General features: G+C 44.4%; 1 protein-coding gene across 1 annotated transcript in view; it reads right to left on the bottom strand.

Annotated features, from left to right (window-relative positions):
- Positions 1-19: 19 nt before the first annotated feature.
- LOC138600565 (phosphatidylinositol 4,5-bisphosphate 3-kinase catalytic subunit alpha isoform) overlaps positions 20-19886 on the bottom strand; it is a 38485-nt gene continuing 18618 nt past the window's right edge. The window contains exons 14-27 of the mRNA XM_069672020.1: positions 16368-16492; positions 16198-16279; positions 15929-16093; positions 15681-15784; positions 15502-15601; positions 15273-15344; positions 13147-13253; positions 12936-13057; positions 12737-12815; positions 12476-12646; positions 12235-12352; positions 11933-12084; positions 11696-11844; positions 20-2212 (exon numbers count right to left, since the gene is read on the bottom strand). Coding sequence (XP_069528121.1) covers positions 2088-2212; positions 11696-11844; positions 11933-12084; positions 12235-12352; positions 12476-12646; positions 12737-12815; positions 12936-13057; positions 13147-13253; positions 15273-15344; positions 15502-15601; positions 15681-15784; positions 15929-16093; positions 16198-16279; positions 16368-16492 — 1671 coding nt within the window. The 3' untranslated portion in view covers positions 20-2087. The remainder of the gene's footprint in view (positions 2213-11695; positions 11845-11932; positions 12085-12234; positions 12353-12475; positions 12647-12736; positions 12816-12935; positions 13058-13146; positions 13254-15272; positions 15345-15501; positions 15602-15680; positions 15785-15928; positions 16094-16197; positions 16280-16367; positions 16493-19886) is intronic.

The raw sequence follows: 19886 nt of genomic DNA, 5'->3' as shown, positions 1-19886 counted from the left end.
TTCAGAAAAATTGTTTTATTACAAAAGGAAAGCTGAAAGTGGCAGTTTGGTGACAGCTCCCTCTAGTGCAGTGGTTCCCAACCTCTCTGACGATATGGACGGGGGGGGGGGTCTTCAATGCCATTGTGGCAAGTTCTAGATATTCTCCCTGAACTTTAACCCAGAAGGTCGGGAAAGACTGGGATGTCAGTAAAGTCTTTAGTCCTCATCATTTTTCAAACCCGTATGAGAGCCATCAGGTGCATCCCGGTACCGGGTCTTGGATTGTTTAGTACCAGTCCGCGGCCCGGTGGTTGGGAACCCCTGTTCTAGTGGACACTACAGGAAGTGCACAGGTCTGTTTCTGAACACCTGACTGACCAAACAAAAACAGAACACCTGTTGAGCTTTTATTTTGAAAATAAATGATTATCAATGTTAACACTGACAGAGATCAATAAGTGCTTCCTAACACCTGGCTCCTGCAGTTTGGTGTCATACATCATGCTCCACCCCCCAGGTGACCTAAAGTTCAGCTTATAAGTCAGAAAGTTCGTCACCATTTATGGGCGTTGAGGCTGTGCGCACCCTCTGATTGGGCGAGCTTTTCGTCAGGCGTTCGTCTTCGATCAATAAAGAAATGATATGTTATGAAACAAGTGACAATTTTAAGTTGTGATTTCTAAAGTGACATAAGTTTCAGAAATCAAAAACCAACATGAAGACCCTGATGACATCATCATCTGTCCTCTTTAAACACATCAATCATCAATACATCATCAATACATCACCAATACATCGTCAGTCTGTCATCAATAATACTGATTACATGGTAACGCACGTCGTCACTTTTTGCTACAGAAGTGTATCAGTCACCATGGTAACCAGAACACTTAATGATAAATCAATAAGTGGTTAAGTGGTTACTGACAGTGTGGGCGGGGCTTAGCTTGACCTCCGACACGAGCATAATCAAACAAACTGTCACATTTTAAGTTTGCATCATCACCCTGTCACCCGTCTAAGTGTGGCCACGCCCCCGGACGTCTGGCAGCCAATGGAGCAGGAGGGGCGTGGCTTTTACGAATGCTATACTACGCTAACTAACCTTACCCACAATTCTTTGTTCAAGTGCAACAAGTGCTTAGCTAACTAATACCTCACATGGATTAGAGCTAAGCTAAGAGGCAAACATGCTAACAACTAGCTTAGCATGGTTTATCAAACACAGTACTCCAGAGGCTAACAAACCCTGATTTAGCTAACGGGCAGCTGATCGGTTCAGATTGTCGGACAGACTTTGATCCCTGATAGAACCTGATGATATGTTTCATATAAAATCTTTTTATCCGTAAAAGAAACTCAGCGAGCCGCAGAGGACTTCTCCTCCAGCTGCAGAGAGAACAGCTGATCCATAACCACAACTCATTTTAATTCTTAAATAAAGCAGCTAATCAGAATCAAGCTGTTACTTTACGAAGAAAACAGGTCGAAACATCGTAAAAAAAAAAGTTTTTAAAACGTTCAGATTATTTGAACATTTTAATAAAATCAAAGTTCAAACTGGATTCACTTTCATCCACTTGTGCTTTTTAACTCACACAGACACATGACTGGTTAGTTCAGTCTGATGTCATCACAGTGACTCCGCCCACAGCCCATGAGCCCTACCTCCTCATTGGTCAGAACTCCTGATTGTCATTGATCAGTTATTGGAGGTTTTATTGCTCTCACAGTGACAAGTGTTCACTTTGCTGGTTTCAATAAAGCTGGCTTATTCAAATTCTCAGTTTGTAAACTAACAGCTGTTCTCAATAAAGTTTGATTCAAATGTTCGCTACAATAATAAAGTTTTTAAAATTCTCTGTTTGTAGGTCAGCTAGCAGAGCTAACAGGCTAACTGTAGCACCACCTGGAAGACAATAATCTTTTCCCAGCATGCCGTCATCCATCCCTCTGACCTCTGACCCTGAGATTCATGTTGCTATGACAACCGTCCCATGAACAAAGCTAAAATCTAAAACTAGCAGACACTTTCATCATCCAACCCTAACACACACACATACATAACATGTGTGTGTGTGTGTGTGTGTGTGTGTGTGGGTGTGTCAGTGTTCGTTGGGCATGTGTCGGATGGTGTGGAAGATCCAGTCCATCTTGGTGCTCCAGCCTCCATGATGAGCGTCGTTCATCTGTTTGGTGAAATACTCCAACGCCTCCTGTTGACTCTTCTCTGACAAACAGGTGAGAGAGACAGACAGGTGAGAGTCTAACAATGGCATAATAATTACTATTAATAATAACCATGAAATAAAAAAGTCTCCTGAAGTATATAAAAGGTTTAACTCTAAACTTCACGTAAACGTTTGGTTTTATTCCACATTTTGTCTCGTTTCAGCCGGAAACACACTCTCTCTCTCTCTTACTCTCTCTCTCACTCTCTCTCTCTCTCTCTCTCTCTCTCCCTGTCTAACTCACTCTCTCTCTCTCTCCCTTGGATTGAAGACACATTCAGATCCGATCACTCAGGCCACATACGGAGGTGGTCTGGGTATGGAAAGCAACAAGGGTCAAAATGCGTAGTCCGACGTTCGCATTAATATGTCAAATATGGACGTCTTAACAGGGAAAAATATAACTTCATCACACGCTAAAACACCTTAAGACGTGAGAAAATGACCTGTTAACAAGTGAGCTTTTACCTTGTAAAGACGTATAATATTGGGTGATACCACTTCATCCGTTTCTGAGGGGAATCCCTACATGCAGTCGTTGGAAGACAGACAACAGTTCCCCACTCAATAAACTTTGTATGAATTGAGGTCAGGATACAATATTTATTGGGTTTTAGAAATGATGTGAATTTACAGTGATGTTATTAAAATCGCCATTTTTGTACTGGTTACTTATCGAGGAAAAACTGTAGCCTGTGTACTTTCATTTAATGTGGTGTGCTCGCCTACACGCCCACTAGATGGCAGTATTGGAGCACAAGTGGCAACCTGTTGAATTTAATACATTGGAAGGCGGTTGATGTTCTGCATGCCTGATGGAAACTTGTTAAGATCTTTTCTGATTAATGGCGACATTTTTAGTGCAGCCGATGGATATGTTTTTAACGTGATGGTCGTGTGAATTATACTTTGTGACTATTATGTAAAAAATAATATAATTTAACTTTGATCTTTTCATGAACAGACTGTTAATTAGAATCAGCTTTGTTGTGTCAGACATCACATTTGTGTTAAGAAAGAAATTGTTGTATAATGGAGACTGGATGAAAACGTGTGCTGTTCACCGTCTGGATCAGAACGAGAACCAGCAGAATATGTGGAGTACAGTGATACAGCAATTTTTCCTTTAATCAGAATATTAATCAATTCAAAGCTTTTTCTGCCTTTCAGAAAGTAATGGGGTATTCTCAGAGAACATAGTATCACTGCTGTAAAGTACTGAAGCAGAGGAAATGTATTGTATGTATTCATTACAGGTCCCACCTGAGGAGGGCCATAGCAGCAGCCATCAAAGGGAGACTGGAAGCTGTGGACCTAGCGACCCATGGCTTCTTGTCCAAAATGTTAGACATGATACTCTCTGTAGGCCTATTTGAAAAATCAGCATCATGGTCATCAGATGATAAACGTCGGGTACATTCTGCAAATGTCCTGCCACAGCTCCTGACGAACTTTCTGGACGCCATTCTTCGCTCTCTAAACAATCAGAGTAAAGTTGAAGTTCTAAATTGCCCACACAATTTTAGAAAGAGTCTTTTTCTTCTTCTTTATGGGATTTTATGGCAGACTAGGCGCATTTAGCGCATTGGCGCCTCACTCTGGTTGAAATAGACACTACTTATTTCAGAAATTGATCCACCCCCGCACACAATGGACTGTTCCACATACTATGTCACAGTTGCGTGCAAGAGCCCACATGACCACAACGTAGACACACGTACAGCCCAACGCAGCACCTACGTCAAAAAGGGGTGGGTATGTTGAAGCCAACCAATAGCATGGAAGCCTTTATGGTCCAAACCTCTTAACAAGGTAAAAGCTCACTTGTTAACAGGTCATTTTCTCACGTCTTAAAGCGTTTTAAGCGTGTTATGACGTTATATTTTTCCCTGACTACACGCTTTGACCCTTGTGGCTTTCCATATCTGGGACGCTTTTATCCACAGTCGTCTGGTAGTGTGAACGCACGTATGTCCTGGGCCACATTAAGCACTGCCCACTCTCCCCGTATCCCTGTCAACGATCACATGGATACGGGGAGACCTGTCCTTTCATTCCTGTCTGATTTAACATTTCTCCTCTGTGTCTCTTAAAAATCGTTTCTTTATTCCTGTCTCATGTCACTCCAGCTGTGTAAACGTAGTTCATGCAAGAGAGCGGAGTGTGCACGGAAACACAGACAGACCGTGTCTGTGTTTATTCACTGAGAGAGAGAGTTTAATTTTTTTATACAGGACGATCCCGACCTGACGAGGGAGAGAGACGGCGCGGGTCGGAGAGCTGATCCAGGAGCAGTTTATCACAGTTTAAAACCAAGTGATCCACATGAGGTGAATCAGTTTTTAATCCTGCAGCGCAGTGAGGAGGACACAGATCTGTGTGTGTTTCAGGCTCTGCTCCTGGCTTCATAGCAGTCGCCGTCTGTCCCGTATTTTCATGCACAGTTACCATAAAGTATAAACTACATGTTCTCATCACATGGCGTGAATGACACGAGCAGGAGCGCTAACCCGCATGCAGATCAAAGCAGCGCGGGGAGGTGACCGACGCTTCATAACGTCTGCCTGTCTGCCTGTCTGTCTGTCTGCCTGCCTGTCTGCCTGCCTGCCTGTCTGTCACTGTTATAAGAGACTCCAGTCTGATGTGTATCATATATATTTTTATTTCACGTCGTCACTCTAGTCCACGATCACCCGCTCCCTCCCTCCCTCATGAACAGGACATGAGCTTAGTATGGAATTTGTCCAGAGACTTACAGCGCCTCCAAAGCCTTCTGGCTTTAAATAGCTACTTTGCGATCAATGGCAACTCTCGTTCAGACTTAACATATGAGCTGTGGAAGGACGTGTCATGCAATGATGCTAAGCAGAGATGGCTGACTGTCTTACTTATGTCTGGTAACGTCCAGCCTAACCCTGGCTGGAGCTGCAGTGTGTTCAGTTGCCTTCTGATGTTCCATCTCTGTCGGGTCTCAGTATTACTCACTTGAACGTGCGCAGCTTGTTATCCAAAATGGATATGGTCAGAATATGGGTCAAATCAACAGATGCAGACATTGTTGTAATATCCGATGGCTAACAATGACATCATCATGGATGGATACGATGCTTATCCTGCTGTAGCCAAAGAAAGGTGGCGGCATTGCTATATATGTGAAGTCAGGATTCTTCAGTCTAAATGGATCTGCAGGCAGGGTTAGGGTTAGTCTGGAGTCTCTGGCAGTGAACGTGGGATTAGCTCAGGGTTAGGGTTAGTCTGGAGTCTCTGGCAGTGAACGTGGGATTAGCTCAGGGTTAGGGTTAGTCTGGAGTCTCTGGCAGTGAACGTGGGATTAGCTCAGGGTTAGGGTTAGTCTGGAGTCTCTGGCCGTGAACGTGGGATTAGCTCAGGGTTAGGGTTAGGGTTAGTCTGGAGTCTCTGGCCGTGAACGTGGGATTAGCTCAGGGTTAGGGTTAGTCTGGAGTCTCTGGCAGTGAACATGGGATTAGCTCAGGGTTAGGGTTAGTCTGGAGTCTCTGGCAGTGAACGTGGGATTAGCTCAGGGTTTGGGTTAGTCTGGAGTCTCTGGCCGTGAACGTGGGATTAGCTCAGGGTTAGGGTTAGTCTGGAGTCTCTGGCAGTGAACGTGGGATTAGCTCAGGGTTAGGGTTAGTCTGGAGTCTCTGGCCGTGAACGTGGGATTAGCTCAGGGTTAGGGTTAGTCTGGAGTCTCTGGCAGTGAACGTGGGATTAGCTCAGGGTTAGGGTTAGTCTGGAGTCTCTGGCAGTGAACGTGGGATTAGCTCAGGGTTAGGGTTAGTCTGGAGTCTCTGGCAGTGAACATGGGATTAGCTCAGGGCCTCTGTATCACTGTTGTTGGGTGTTATAGGCTCCTCCTGCCTTAACGAGGCGCTGCGTCTTTGACGCTCCTTTTATCTAAACTACATTATAGTGAAAGTGTTTTAGCTGGGGATCTTAACTGGGATTGTCTTAAACCGGTGTCTGACGAGTTTAAATCTTTCTGTGACTCTGTCAGTCTTACACAGATGATTAACTCGCCCACTCGTCCCAATCTCAAATGCCCAACTAAGTCCACTTTAGCTGACCTTAGCTTAAACGAATGTTCCTCATAAATGTTCAGCTGTTGGTGTTTTTGCCATGATTTAAGTGACCATTGTGTTGCTGCTGCTGTTCGGCGCACTAAGGTCCCTAAATTAAAACCACAAGTCATTTGTAAGAGGAATCATCAACATTTTAACGAGCAGGGACTTTATCATGATTTGTTTCATTTAATTGGAGTAGAACAGAGCTGATCCCTGACGTGGAGACAGCCCGGAATTTCTTTAATGAGGGTTTTACCCATATTTTAAACAGACATGTCCCCTTCAAGAAATACAGAGTAAAGTGATAAGCCCTGGTTTTCCTCTGACCTTGCAGAACCATGAGCGTAACCTGGCCTGGGCTGAGGCAGGGAAGACAGGGTCTACCGCTGATTGGCTTGTTTTTAGTGAACAACGCAACAAATGTCCCTTTTTTATCAAGAACGCCAAATCAGACTATGATTTGTCGGTCACCACTGAGAACCTTGATGACCCTAGGAGATTATGGAGAGCCATAAAATCCCTTTCTGTGAGCAAAGCCTCTTTAACTTTACCGACCTTTTTCATGAAGGACTTTGTTGCTGTTCATGACAAAACTGAGACATTGAATTGTTTCAATGAGCAGCGTCTGGCTCCTTGTTGGACTCTGCTTGTTCTGCGCCTGTGAAACCCTGCTCTGACGCTCCAGTTTACACTGATCACACTTTTAACTTTGTACCATTCTCAGTGCAGGAAGTTCATAAAGCCCTAAATAGTTTAGACCCCAGAAAACCCTGGGGACCTGATTTTATTGAGCCTTATTTCCTGAAATTAGCAGCTGATTTTGTAGCAGTGTCCCTTGCCTATATTTTTAATATTTCTGTGGAAAAAAAGGAAATTCCTAGGATATGGAAATCTGCCTTTGTTCTCCCTTTATTAAAAGGAGGTGATCCATCTCTTTTAAATAACTATAGGCCAATCTCAAATTTATCAGTACTGGCTAAAATCTTTGAAGCTCTTGTGAACTAAAAGAATTTGAAGACACTAACGGTATTTTATCAACACATCAATCAGGCTTTAGAAAAAAACATAGCACCATCACAGGAAGGAGCTAAATGACATTTCTGTTGCACTTGACAAGCAGCAGCACTGTGCCTCTGACACAGTGGATCATGATGTGTCAGACTTCTTAACTCGGCATCTCGGAGCAAGCAGTCGCTTTGTTCTCATTTTACCTCAGTGATAGGTCTCAGTGCATTAGATGTGATAGGTCTCAGTGCATTAGATATGATGGTGTATGTTGTACCACAGGGCTCTGTGTTAGGCCCTCTTTATTTACCATTTATATAAATAATCTGGATCAAAACGTGTCAGATTTATGTTCATTTTTATGCAGATGATACGGTTATATGCTGCTGTGCATGTACTCTTGTACAGGCCACTGAACGACTGAAAAATGCTTTTGTTGTTGTCCAAAATATCCTACTTGAGCTGAAACTTGTTCTTAATGCAGGTAAGACCAAACTCATGCTGTTCACCAAGGCTAGAAACAGGCCACAAAAGACCCCTTCTGCTCAGCATCTTAATATGGTTGACACAGCTTACCGTGCTTCCTCAAGGTTCATTACCAACTGTAAAGCTCTGACTCACCACTGTGAATTATACTCTCGGTAGGATGGCCTGCTCTGGGCACTCGCAGGCTCTGTCATTGGTACACTTTTATTTATAAGGGACTTCTTGGTCTGGTTCCTTCGTACCTTTGTGCCCTTATCACACAAAGAAGTGCCGGGCAGTACTCTCTGTGCTCTCAGGATCTCTTTATGCTTTCTGTCCCTAATGTTCGTACAGAAACCAGTAAAGGGGCTTTTGTGTATTCTGCACCTGCCACACGGAAAAACAACGTGAAACTAAATGAATGAATCTCGTTCAGTGCTTTTAAATCCAAAATGAAAGACATAGAGGTGGACTCCTTCAGATGTAGATGCTTTCAACTCACCTGGTCACAAAACCGACGGCTAGAAATCTAACGTTTAAAATGTGATTTGCTGATACTTTTCTGCTCTCTGTTGTGTAATTTAATGTTTTTTATGCTGCTGCCTGTGTTGGCCAGGACTCCCTTGAAAAGAGCTTGTTAATCTCAAAGGGACTTTTCTGGTTAAATAAGGTGATAATAAGAACAAAAAGGAGAAAGTCCTCCACGCTGGATGGAAGAAAAACATCTACATTCAAGAAAAGTGAGTGTTTTTTTATCATGATTATGCCGAGAAGGTTCAGCAGGAGAGGAAAGAGTACGCTCCAATTAAAAGAACACAGCGCCCAGGAAGCCGCGGATGACCTAAGGAAACGGGGCTTTACATTGAGATCGCTACCCGCGAGCAGATCAAAGGATATCACCGTGGAAACCATCAACAAACTGTTACCATGGAACACGCACAAGACCACCAGTAGAGCATACGTGAGAAGCTGAAGGAACTCCAGAGACCGGACAGAGAGGATGTTATAATGGATGAGTGATGCCCTTTGCCCCTCCTGTCCAGAGAAATGTACCCCCTCCTTTAGTTAGACGGGGATTTAATGGGTCACTAGCTGCCTGTATACACTAATGTGTGACCTCCCTTAATGTCATGAACCCCCCTTTTTTTGTGCTGCTGAGGGGCCCCACCTGCTGCCACATTCCCCCTCCACATAGAGAGGTGCTAAGAAATCCTTTTTGTTTCACAGTGACCACAAGTTCAGTTTGTTGTTTGAGGACTTGGACAGGACTTCCACAGGTACAGGCCTGTCTACGATCACTCCTGATCATGAATGTTAACGGTATAAACGATCCCATCAAAAGGAGCAAAGTGATTGCCAAGTTGAAACGAGAAAATTAATGTTGCCTTCCTGCAAGAAACACATTTGTCTAATACAGAACACGAAACACTGAAGACAATGGCCTATAGAAATTAGTTTTTGTCCTCACATAGAACGAATCTTATTTCATATCCAGTCTGTTCTGAACTCAGACAACAAAGACAAAGAGGGCAGCAGAAGCACATGATACCTGTACCTGTACCTGTACCATGTGCAGGGGACTTTAATGTACTCCTCAACACACGATGAGACACAACCAGCAGAGTAAGAAGAAACAACAGGTCAAATGTAACAGGAACGAGTGGGATGGGACGAGTGGATATACAGCGGGACCTACATCAGTATGCAGGACAGAAACTTCACTCAACAACTGATTCTTTCCTTTTGTTCAGCAAAGATCGTCACAGGGTTAAAGACTTTCTGACCACGCTGGTTTAACCATGAAATTAAATTTAGATAGCAGGCCAGAAACGACTTCATGGAGGTTAAACACGGGCTTATTCAGTAGTCATACATTCAGAACGAAAACGGCTGAAGAATAAAAAAATAACGATAACGGCGAAGTGAAGCCAACACTTCTGTGGGGTGCAGCAAAAGCCTTTCTTTGGGGAAAAATAATAACCAAGTGTGCAAGCTTAAAAAAGATTAGAGCCAAGACTAATCACTGCAGTATCGGGACCCCTCTATACTGGAGCAAATGAGGCCACGTAGGCAGGAGATGAACTGCTTGGTGAGGAAACAGGAAAAAAGCTCAGATTCATGAAACAGGAACGTACTACGAAGCAGGATCGAAAGCATCTAAGGTACTTGCATGGAAACTTAGAAAACAGCAAGAAGAAAATACAATTCACACAATTAGGGACCTCATAACAAACAAGATAAGCACGACTTAGGAGGGAGTCCAGAATGCATTTGAAATATACTATTGATTATTATACACAGCCAGGTAAGGCTGCCGGACTAACAACTCAAAACCTCCTGCCTTCATTAGACCCCCCCTCCGTGGGTAAGACCATAATGACGCACTTGGGGCAGGGCAGGGCTCTGCCTTGTCTCAGAGGTTACGACCTGTCAGCTCAGCTGAGGCCTCCTGTGTGCTGTACAGCCTGAGGCTGAATGGAAAGACATTGAGTTATCTTTAATGCACATACCTATTCAGTCAGTTTTGGGTTAATAAGGTAGACCAGCTCCAAAGTCAAGTCTTTCTGTGATGTGCTCAGACGTGGTGAAGAGATTTCATCTCAACAAAGAGACAGGGCTTCTGAGCTGGCCTGCCTTTCATCCACACTTCCTCCCAGCATCACAGGACCACAGGTAGACAACAGACTAGACGAGCATCACCTCCTTTTGTCCAATTATAAAAAACGCAAATCTAAACACCTTTGAGGATCTATGTCAGTCTCATGAGCTGGGAAAAAGAAGCAAACATAGAAATATCAGAGGAAACATGTCCTCAGTCCTCCTCCACAAACTCTTAAGTTTGGACAGATTCGTTATTTCACCCCCCATCAGAAAGCTAAGCTCAGTGGTTCACGGCGTTCTTGCTGGAGGGAGTGTGGAGCATCTTTGGCACATTATGTACAGATTGTTTGGTCTTGTTGATACATTGAGCCTTTCTGGGAAAAGGTGGGCGACTTAGTCCCAGAGACCCTGGATGTGAAGCTCGATTCCTCTTTTTCATTATGTGAAAAACTCCTTACCAACATTATAATATCTGCTGAAAGGAGAAAACGGCTCCAAAAGGAGAAGGGGGTGAGTATTTGGAAAAACAGGATTGCTATAACCATCGGTGATCCACGGTGTCGAAGGCCGATCTAAAAAAAAGGCAACACCGTGTTCTTAAGAGTCCACAGCTTTTCTGATGTCATTTAAGACCTTCATTGTGACAGTAACTGTGTTTTTCTCTGAAACCAGACTGTAGGTCACTTTAGATGTCATGTTGTAATAAAAAGTCTTTCAACTGAAAAGACCTCGGCCAATGAGCCCCAAAACCTCGGCTAACACTGAAGGTTTGGATATAGGTCTGTAATTGTTTGGGGTAGTTGAGTCTCCACCTTTCAGTACTGGGATGACATGTGCTGCCCTCCAGCCCTCACTGTCTATGGTCAGGTTAAAAATAGAAGTTACTGGCTCAGCCATAATCTCTGCAGCGTTCTGTTAGAAGAACGGGTCCAGACCATCAGGACCAGCTGATTTCTTATTCATCTTTTTTAGATCATACACTCCGTGCACGTCTACAGGGCTGAAACTAAACTCAGGAGGCATACAGTCTTCCTCTTCAGAGAGATTTTGATGAGATCTAGATGTGCTTCGTTTTCAAACGACAAACCAGAAGATATAAAATGCTGATTTAGGGCATTTAGCATTCTAGTTTTATTAGTAATGATTTCATTTCCCACCTTAAAAGACTGTGGTAGGGCAGCGTGTCAGTGCCTGAGGACATTGTGTCATTTCTTTAACATTAAAGTCTGATTTAGCTTTCCGAATTAGAGAAATACATCTGTTCCTCTAGTGCCTAAAAGGTTTCCACCCCTGCCTGTTTCGCCCTGTCTCTCCACCTGTCTGTCTCACCCAGAGCGAGCGTCTTCCTCAGGTAGGCGATGTCGTCGAAGCTCTGCAGTTCGGGCATGCCGCAGCCGAGGAGGAGTGAGAAGAGGTTGATGAAGAGGCTAGCGTGCTGACGGATGGCCAGGTATGCTTTATAACACATCTCCTGGAACCTGACACACAGACAGGTACACAGAAGGTTAGACAGGCAGAGAGGGAGACAGGTGGGGCAGCATTAGACAGGTGAGGAGCAGGTGAGACCTCTCGAACTCTTTGGTCTTGGTGGACTCCTGGACTCCTTTACTTATGACGATGAGGAAGTCCTGCGTGAGGACGAAGGGCACGCGCTCCCTCTTGTACCCGAACTTCTTCTTCTTGTGATCCAGGAAGTGACCAAAGTCGATGTGGAAGAGCTGGAGGCAGAGGAGGAGTAGGAGGAGTAAGAGGAGGAGTGAGGAGGAGGCGTGAGGAGGAGTAGGAGGAGTAAGGAGGAGGAGTGAGGGGGAGTGAGGAGGAGTGAGGAGGAGGAGGGTTCTCACAGAGCTTCAGGTGTGACAGCTCACCTGTCCGTTCTCCTTCAGCATGATGTTGGAGTTATGACGGTCACCGATCCCCAAAATGAATGTTGCTACGCAGTAACCTGCACACGACCGCGTGAACAGGTCGATGGCCCGGTCATACCTGAGAGAGAGACAGGTAAGCAGACAGACAGCCAGTTACAGAGACAGGAAGTCAGACAGACAGGTACAGACAGGCAGGCAGACAGACAGGTACAGACAGGCAGGCAGACAGACAGGTACTGACGCCTCTCCGCGGTTCTTGTCTTTGATCCAGTGGTGCAGAGTGTTGGAGTTGAACTGCAGCGCCCCCTTCAGGCCTCCTTTGCACTGAATCTGCATGATGGTGAAACTGTTCTTCACCACCTCGATCAGACCCACACAGTCTCCGATAGACAGGCAGCCATATGGCAGCATGCTAGCACACACACACGCACACGCACGCAAGGTTAGCCAGGTGTGTGATGATGTCACGGACACTTTCACCGATGATGTCAGAGGTTCTCACCGTAGATCCAGGCCCTGGTTCTGCCAGATGTTCTCCATGATTTTAATGATCTGCAGAGTCAGCATATCCTGACGCAGGTCTGCAACACACAGACAGGTTACACACTACATTACCCACTATCCCTCAGCAGAGGCGTACTGTTAGCACAGTTAGCATTCTTCATTGGAACCAGTGAAGTAGTTAGCACTGAGCTAGCTACCATCTCCATTCTTGAAAATGATCTCATTGTTGGTGAAGAGAAGCTCCGACATGATGTCTGGATTCTCCCAGTTCAACCACAGGGGGCGCTTCGCCGACGACATGATCCTGCACTCCTCCAGCCTGAGGACACACGCACACACACACCTCTACTTTAGTTATGGGTGGGTAGTTGGTCAGCTGGTTATTTAGTGAGTTACTTAGTTGGTAACCTGAGGTTTCCCAGCTGGTGAACAGGATTCAGAGGAGAGACGAAGCCCTGCAGAGCCTCCATGTAATCTGGACGAGACATGTGTTCAACCAGGAACTTCATCTGAGTCTGTGGACCAATCACAGTGCAGGAACATGTTACTATTAACCAACTACAATACTGTGATATTAAAGTCTGGTATTACTTCCTGCCATTGTTCAGTTTCCCTCCAGTTTTCCCAGAGTCTTCTTTCTAATTAGTCTGGCCTGTGTAAATACCCCAGTGTTTGCACCTACCCTTTACCAGATTGTCATAGATGCTTTAGTGAATCTCTCCCTCGTTTTCACTTTGAACTCTGTTTGGATTTTGTTTTTTTTGAGGATTATTATTATTGATTATTCTCCCGCTGACTGCCTCAGTGTGTCTGACCTCCGAGCGTTCAGTAGAGAACATTTCTTACTAACAGACCTTTGTGTCCTGGAGTTTCAGTTTCTGCTCTCAAGTGTTACAAATACAGCAACACATCACTGTCAACCAATCACAATACAGCAACACATCACTGTCAACCAATCACAACACAGCAACACATCACTGTCAAACAATCACAATACAGCAACACATCACTGTCAACCAATCACAATGCAGCAACACATCACTGTCAACCAATCACAACACAGCAACACATCACTGTCAACCAATCACAGTCAACCAATCACAATACAGCAACACATCACTGTCAACCAATCACAATACAGCAACACATGAATGTCAACCAATCACAATACAGCAACACATCACTGTCTACCAATCACAATACAGCAACACATGACTGTCTACCAATCACAATACAGCAACACATCACTGTCTACCAATCACAATACAGCAACACATGACTGTCTACCAATCACAATACAGCAACACATCACTGTCAACCAATCACAATGCAGCAACACATCACTGTCAACCAATCACAATACAGCAACACATGAATGTCAACCAATCACAATACAGCAACACATCACTGTCAAACAAACACAACACAGCAACACATGAATGTCAACCAATCACAATACAGCAACAAATGACTGTCAACCAATCACAATACAGCAACACATCACTGTCAACCAATCACAATGCAGCAACACATCACTGTCAACCAATCACAACACAGCAACACATCACTGTCAACCAATCACAATACAGCAACACATCACTGTCAACCAATCACAACACAGCAACACATCACTGTCAACCAATCACAATACAGCAACACATCACTGTCAACCAATCACAATACAGCAACACATCACTGTCAACCAATCACAATACAGCAACACATCACTGTCAACCAATCACAATACAGCAACACATGACTGTCAACCAATCACAATACAGCAACACATCACTGTCAACCAATCACAATGCAGCAACACATCACTGTCAACCAATCACAACACAGCAACACATCACTGTCAACCAATCACAATACAGCAACACATCACTGTCAACCAATCACAATACAGCAACACATGACTGTCAACCAATCACAATACAGCAACACATCACTGTCAACCAATCACAATACAGCAACACATGACTGTCAACCAATCACAATACAGCAACACATGACTGTCAACCAATCACAATACAGCAACACATCACTGTCAACCAATCACAATACAGCAACACATCACTGTCAACCAATCACAATACAGCAACACATGACTGTCAACCAATCACAATACAGCAACACATGACTGTCAACCAATCACAATACAGCAACACATGACTGTCAACCAATCACAATACAGCAACACATCACTGTCAACCAATCACAATACAGCAACACATCACTGTCAACCAATCACAATGCAGCAACACATCACTGTCAACCAATCACAATACAGCAACACATCACTGTCAACCAATCACAATACAGCAACACATCACTGTCAACCAATCACAATACAGCAACACATGACTGTCAACCAATCACAATACAGCAACACATGACTGTCAACCAATCACAATACAGCAACAAATGACTGTCAACCAATCACAATACAGCAACACATCACTGTCAACCAATCACAATGCAGCAACACATCACTGTCAACCAATCAGAGAGCACAGACTTCAGTTTCTCACTTTTTGAGTCTCATCCTTTTTCTCTTGTTTCAGTGTGTCGGTCAGATTCACCAGTTTATCCATGGCCTCCACCTGCACACAAACACACACACACACACACACACACACACACACACACACACACACACACACACATTAATCAAAGCACAGAGACAGACTGACCCTGTGCTCACCTGTCTGCTCAGGTGTTTCAGTGCCCACCTGTGTTTTGAGGTTTTTCAGTGCTCACCTGTCTGTTCAGGTGTTTCAGGTACATGCCACAGGCTCTGCAGAAAGCTTCGAGCAGCAGACCGAAGCGTCGGGACACGGTCTTGTTGTGCATCTCTGACCTGAGGCAGAACATCACAGAACAAACAGTTACTAGTGATATTAACTAGAACTAGTTATGCCACAGGTGGTGTTCCTCACTTGAGATGCCAGAAGAAGAAGTGTCCTATCCTCTGATTGGTCAGAGCTTTCTTGATCAGGAAACGAGCCAGAGGATTGTCCAGGTACATCTCATACTTTAACACCTGAAGCACAGCATTTAGATTCTCAGGTAATCACATCATCAGCATACAGGAGCAGATTATTTCAGGATCACCTGGACACAGATTAATGTCCAGAGCGTAACCCTGTCTCATTTCTCATACCTGAACCAGGAGGTGTAAACGCACCTGTACAAGCTGCAGCAGGTACTGTGACAGCTTGTCGTCTGTCAGGCCCTGAACTAGGCAGCGCAGAGCGAACTCTCTGACCATTGGATCCGGAAAATTACAGTCCAACAACTCGAGAGCCGACTCAGGCTCCATCAGAGGCCACTCCTTCAGCAAACAGTACATCTGAGGAGGAGGAGGGGACAGGTAACCGATGGATGGCTGTAAACACCAAGAAGAACCATGGTGACTGTGAGAATATATTGTTCAGGTACAGGTGTATGTTGTACCTGTGAAACTTCGTCTCTGGAGTTCCATTTCACAGACAGAAGCAGTTTAGGAAGAGACTCTGGGATGTTTACACAGTAATGTCTGCAGAAAGAGAGAAAGACAGGTGCACAGGTAAGAGATAGGTAAGCCCCGCCCTCACCTGTATCTCCAGGTAAAGCCCCGCCCTCACCTGTGTCTCCACAGGAAGTCCTTCTCCTGCTCAGACAGCTCATACAGTGGATCTCTGGAGCAGAGAGAACGCAGCTGCTCCGCATCACCTGCTGAAACGCTGCTGTCACAGGCCAGACGAGTGCTCTGAGGCAGACGGACACACAGATGGGGGGAGACAAAGACATGTAATAAGTTGCTTTCCTTCTTTGTTGATAAGGTAAGGGCTATAAGGTCCAACCTGCAGCACAACTCCCACCTACCTCATGCTAGCTTCTCTCTTACTCCCACTGTCTTGGACTCTTTCCATCCTATCAGCTTAGAAGATCTGATGGATCTAAAACAAAGCTGTCTGGTAGCTCTTTGGATGTTCTACCTCCCTCCTTGTTTTTAAAAGTTTTGCCTATTATTGGTCCTACTGTTTTAACGATTTTAAACTCCTCTTTTTCTAATGTGTCCTAGCTACCTTAGATCCTGGCCAATACTGATGAAGTATAGGCCAATATCCAAACTGACTTTTCTGTTAAAAATGCTACAGAAAATTGTGGCCAACCAACTCCCTGCTGTGTTGGAGAGAAACAACAATACATTTCAGTCAGCATTCTGGAAACGGCACTCTATGACATATTAATGACCTCTGATGCAGGTAACCGCTCTGTGTTAGTTCTCCTTGACCTCAGCTCCACCTTTGACACAGCAGACCATCAAATCCTCATCAAGAGGCTAACTGATTGGGTGGGAATATCAGGCACAGCTCTGGATTGGTTCACATCATACCTTGCTGACAGATCTTTCACTGTCTCTATTGGGGAATTTGTGTCTGACTCCTCTCCACTACCTTGTGGGGTACCGCAGGGCTCGGTCCTGGGGCCTTTGCTATTTTCCCCCTACTTGCTGCACCTGGGTCAGATTATAAAAAGTTTTAATATATCGTATCATTTATATGCAGATGATATTCAGCTCCACTTCTCATTCAAACCCAGTGAGGCCTTCAGATTGTCTACACTTCTAGACTGCCTAAACGCTATTCGGGACGGGACTGCTGACAATCATTTCCAACTCAATGATGACAAAACTGAGGTTCTGGTTGTTGCCCAAGATAAACTTGTTCCAACAACTATGCAAAGCATTGGGCCCCTCTCCTCTGCAGCTCACTCTAAGCTTCGCAATTTAGGGGTAATGTTCGATCACTGGACATTGTTTGACAGACATGTAAAGCAGCTATGTGGATCATGTTTTTACCAATTACGAAATATAAGCAAACTCAGAACTGTTGCTGAGCTTGAGATGCTCATACACACCCTCATCTCATCCCACACTGACTACTGTAACGCTCTCTTCACCTCACTCGGCATGTCTGCCCTCAATCGCCAACAGTCAATTCTGAATGCCGCAGCTAGACTTCTCACCGGATCAAACAAACGGTCCCACATCACTCCCGTACTGAAACCTCTTCACTGGCTCCCCGCTGCTTATAAGATCAAGTTTAAAATTCTCATCCTCACCTATAGAGCCCTACACGGTCAGGCCCCAGGATATTTGGCAGAACTCATCCACCCGTTCTCTAAGGTCAAACACACGTCACAGCACCGTAAAACACGTGAGGCCCCCATGCAGCTAATCCTGAGTGGGCCCGTTTACTGCGGCACAGAGCAGGCGAGTCTTAACATGTTTCATAGTGAGGACACTTGTCATGTCAAAGTGGCAACGACATTTAACAGAGCACTTTATAACACTGGACACAGTTTATGGAGTGAATTGTATCGAGTACATTTTAAACTGAGCTTTTTAAGCATGCCGGGTAAACGGCATAAACGTCTTCCAGTCAAGACTTCCTTTTCCACGTGCTGCATTGTTTACAGAAAATGAACCCGTTTTTCTTGTGATTTACTTTATTTAACAGCTCTTACCTTCGCTGAAATCAGAAAACAGACTTTAAAATGTTCGTTTGTTTAACGGAGGTCGGAGCGTGCGTGTAACAGATTGTTAGCTGTTAGCATGCAGATGTCTGTTTATAGGGAATAATAATAATAATAAACTTTTTTTGTACAGCACTTTTTAAAACACACAGTTACAAAGTGCTTTACATACAATAGAGAGTGCACAAGTAAAATCCTGCACAGACAGGCAGGAATACAACACATACATATACGTGAGACAAGCACACTAGCATACATTCATACACACAGACAAGCATAATGCACAGACAGACAACGCTAACCCTCCTAAAGAAATGAGTTTCTAGCAGCCGTTACAAACTGTCCACAGATTCGGCAGACCTCATGTTCTGGGGTAGACTGTTCCAGAGTTTAGGAGCTGCGACTTCAAACCCACGATCATCTCTGGATTTGAAGTGTGATCGAGGAACTGTGAACAGGCCTTGATGGGGAGAACGGAGAGGCTGGCCGCTAGAGGAAGGGCTCAATAGTTCTGCTATGTACGCAGGAGCCAGGCCGTGCAGGGCCTTGTAAGTGATTCACAGTTTGAAAAAGATTCTGGTCTTTTCTGGAAGCCAAAGGAGGAAGGCAAGAGTTGGAGTGATATGAGACTGTCGACCAGCGTTTGTTCACAACCTAGCTGCTGCATTTTGGACCATGTGGAGGCGTGCTGTTGAGGACTGAGTAATGCCGGTGAGGAGGGAGTTACAGTAGTCTAAACAGGAGAAGATTAAGGTGTGTACTAGAAGTTCGGTGTGTTTGGTTGTTAGCATTGGTTTGATTCAGGCAATATTTCTCAGCTGGAAGAAGCAGGACTGAACGAATTTTGAGACATGAGCTTAAAATTCAAACGCTGGTCAAACAGAACACCGAGATCTTTGGAGGTGGTCTTGATATTACCGGCAAGGGGACCAATACTGTGACCCACCTCCTTATTAAAGTGGTCAGGGCCGATTACAAGATGAAGATCAGAAGATAAGATGGAGGACATTTTGTGGCAACCAGTTAGAGAGAAGCCAGACAGTCGTAGTTAGGCTTACACGAAAGGCAGCTGCGTAGGATAGGTCCCAGAATTGAGCCTTGTGGGACTCCATATAAAAGGGGAGCAGAGGAAGACGTGGTTGTTAATGTGAACATTGAAGTGTCAGGTATGATGAACCATTTGAGTGCAGTACCAGAGATACCAACCCAGTTTGATGATCGATCAATTAAAATACTGTGATCAGTGGTGTCGAAGGCGGCAGATAGGTCTAATAAAACTGAAATAAAGACTTCACCTTTATCTGCACGCATCGTTTGTTACTTTAAGCAGCTTCACTGTTTGTTTTTGACGAAAACCTGATTGAAATTTAATATCGTTCCCTTTGACCAGTTGGAGAAGCTGATGAGCGACGACCTTTTCAAGGATTTTGGAAATAAAAGGGGGTTTGGAGATGGGTCTGTGGTTAACCAGGTGGGAGCCATCTAGTGAGCATTTTTTTCTTCTTTATAAATATTTTCAATAGATTTTTCGTTCACATACAGCGGTACTTGACACATACAATGTATCCAGATAATCTTGTTGAAAGATAGCAGAAAGTTTGTCTTACACAATGTATGTTGTC

The sequence above is a fragment of the Semicossyphus pulcher genome, unplaced genomic scaffold, assembly GCF_022749685.1.
Source record: "Semicossyphus pulcher isolate SPU_LCO1_2020_fin unplaced genomic scaffold, fSemPul1.0.p SCAF_21, whole genome shotgun sequence".
In the NCBI taxonomy this organism is placed as follows: Eukaryota; Metazoa; Chordata; class Actinopteri; order Labriformes; family Labridae; genus Semicossyphus; species Semicossyphus pulcher.
This window is presented reverse-complemented; position numbering and strand designations above follow the sequence as displayed.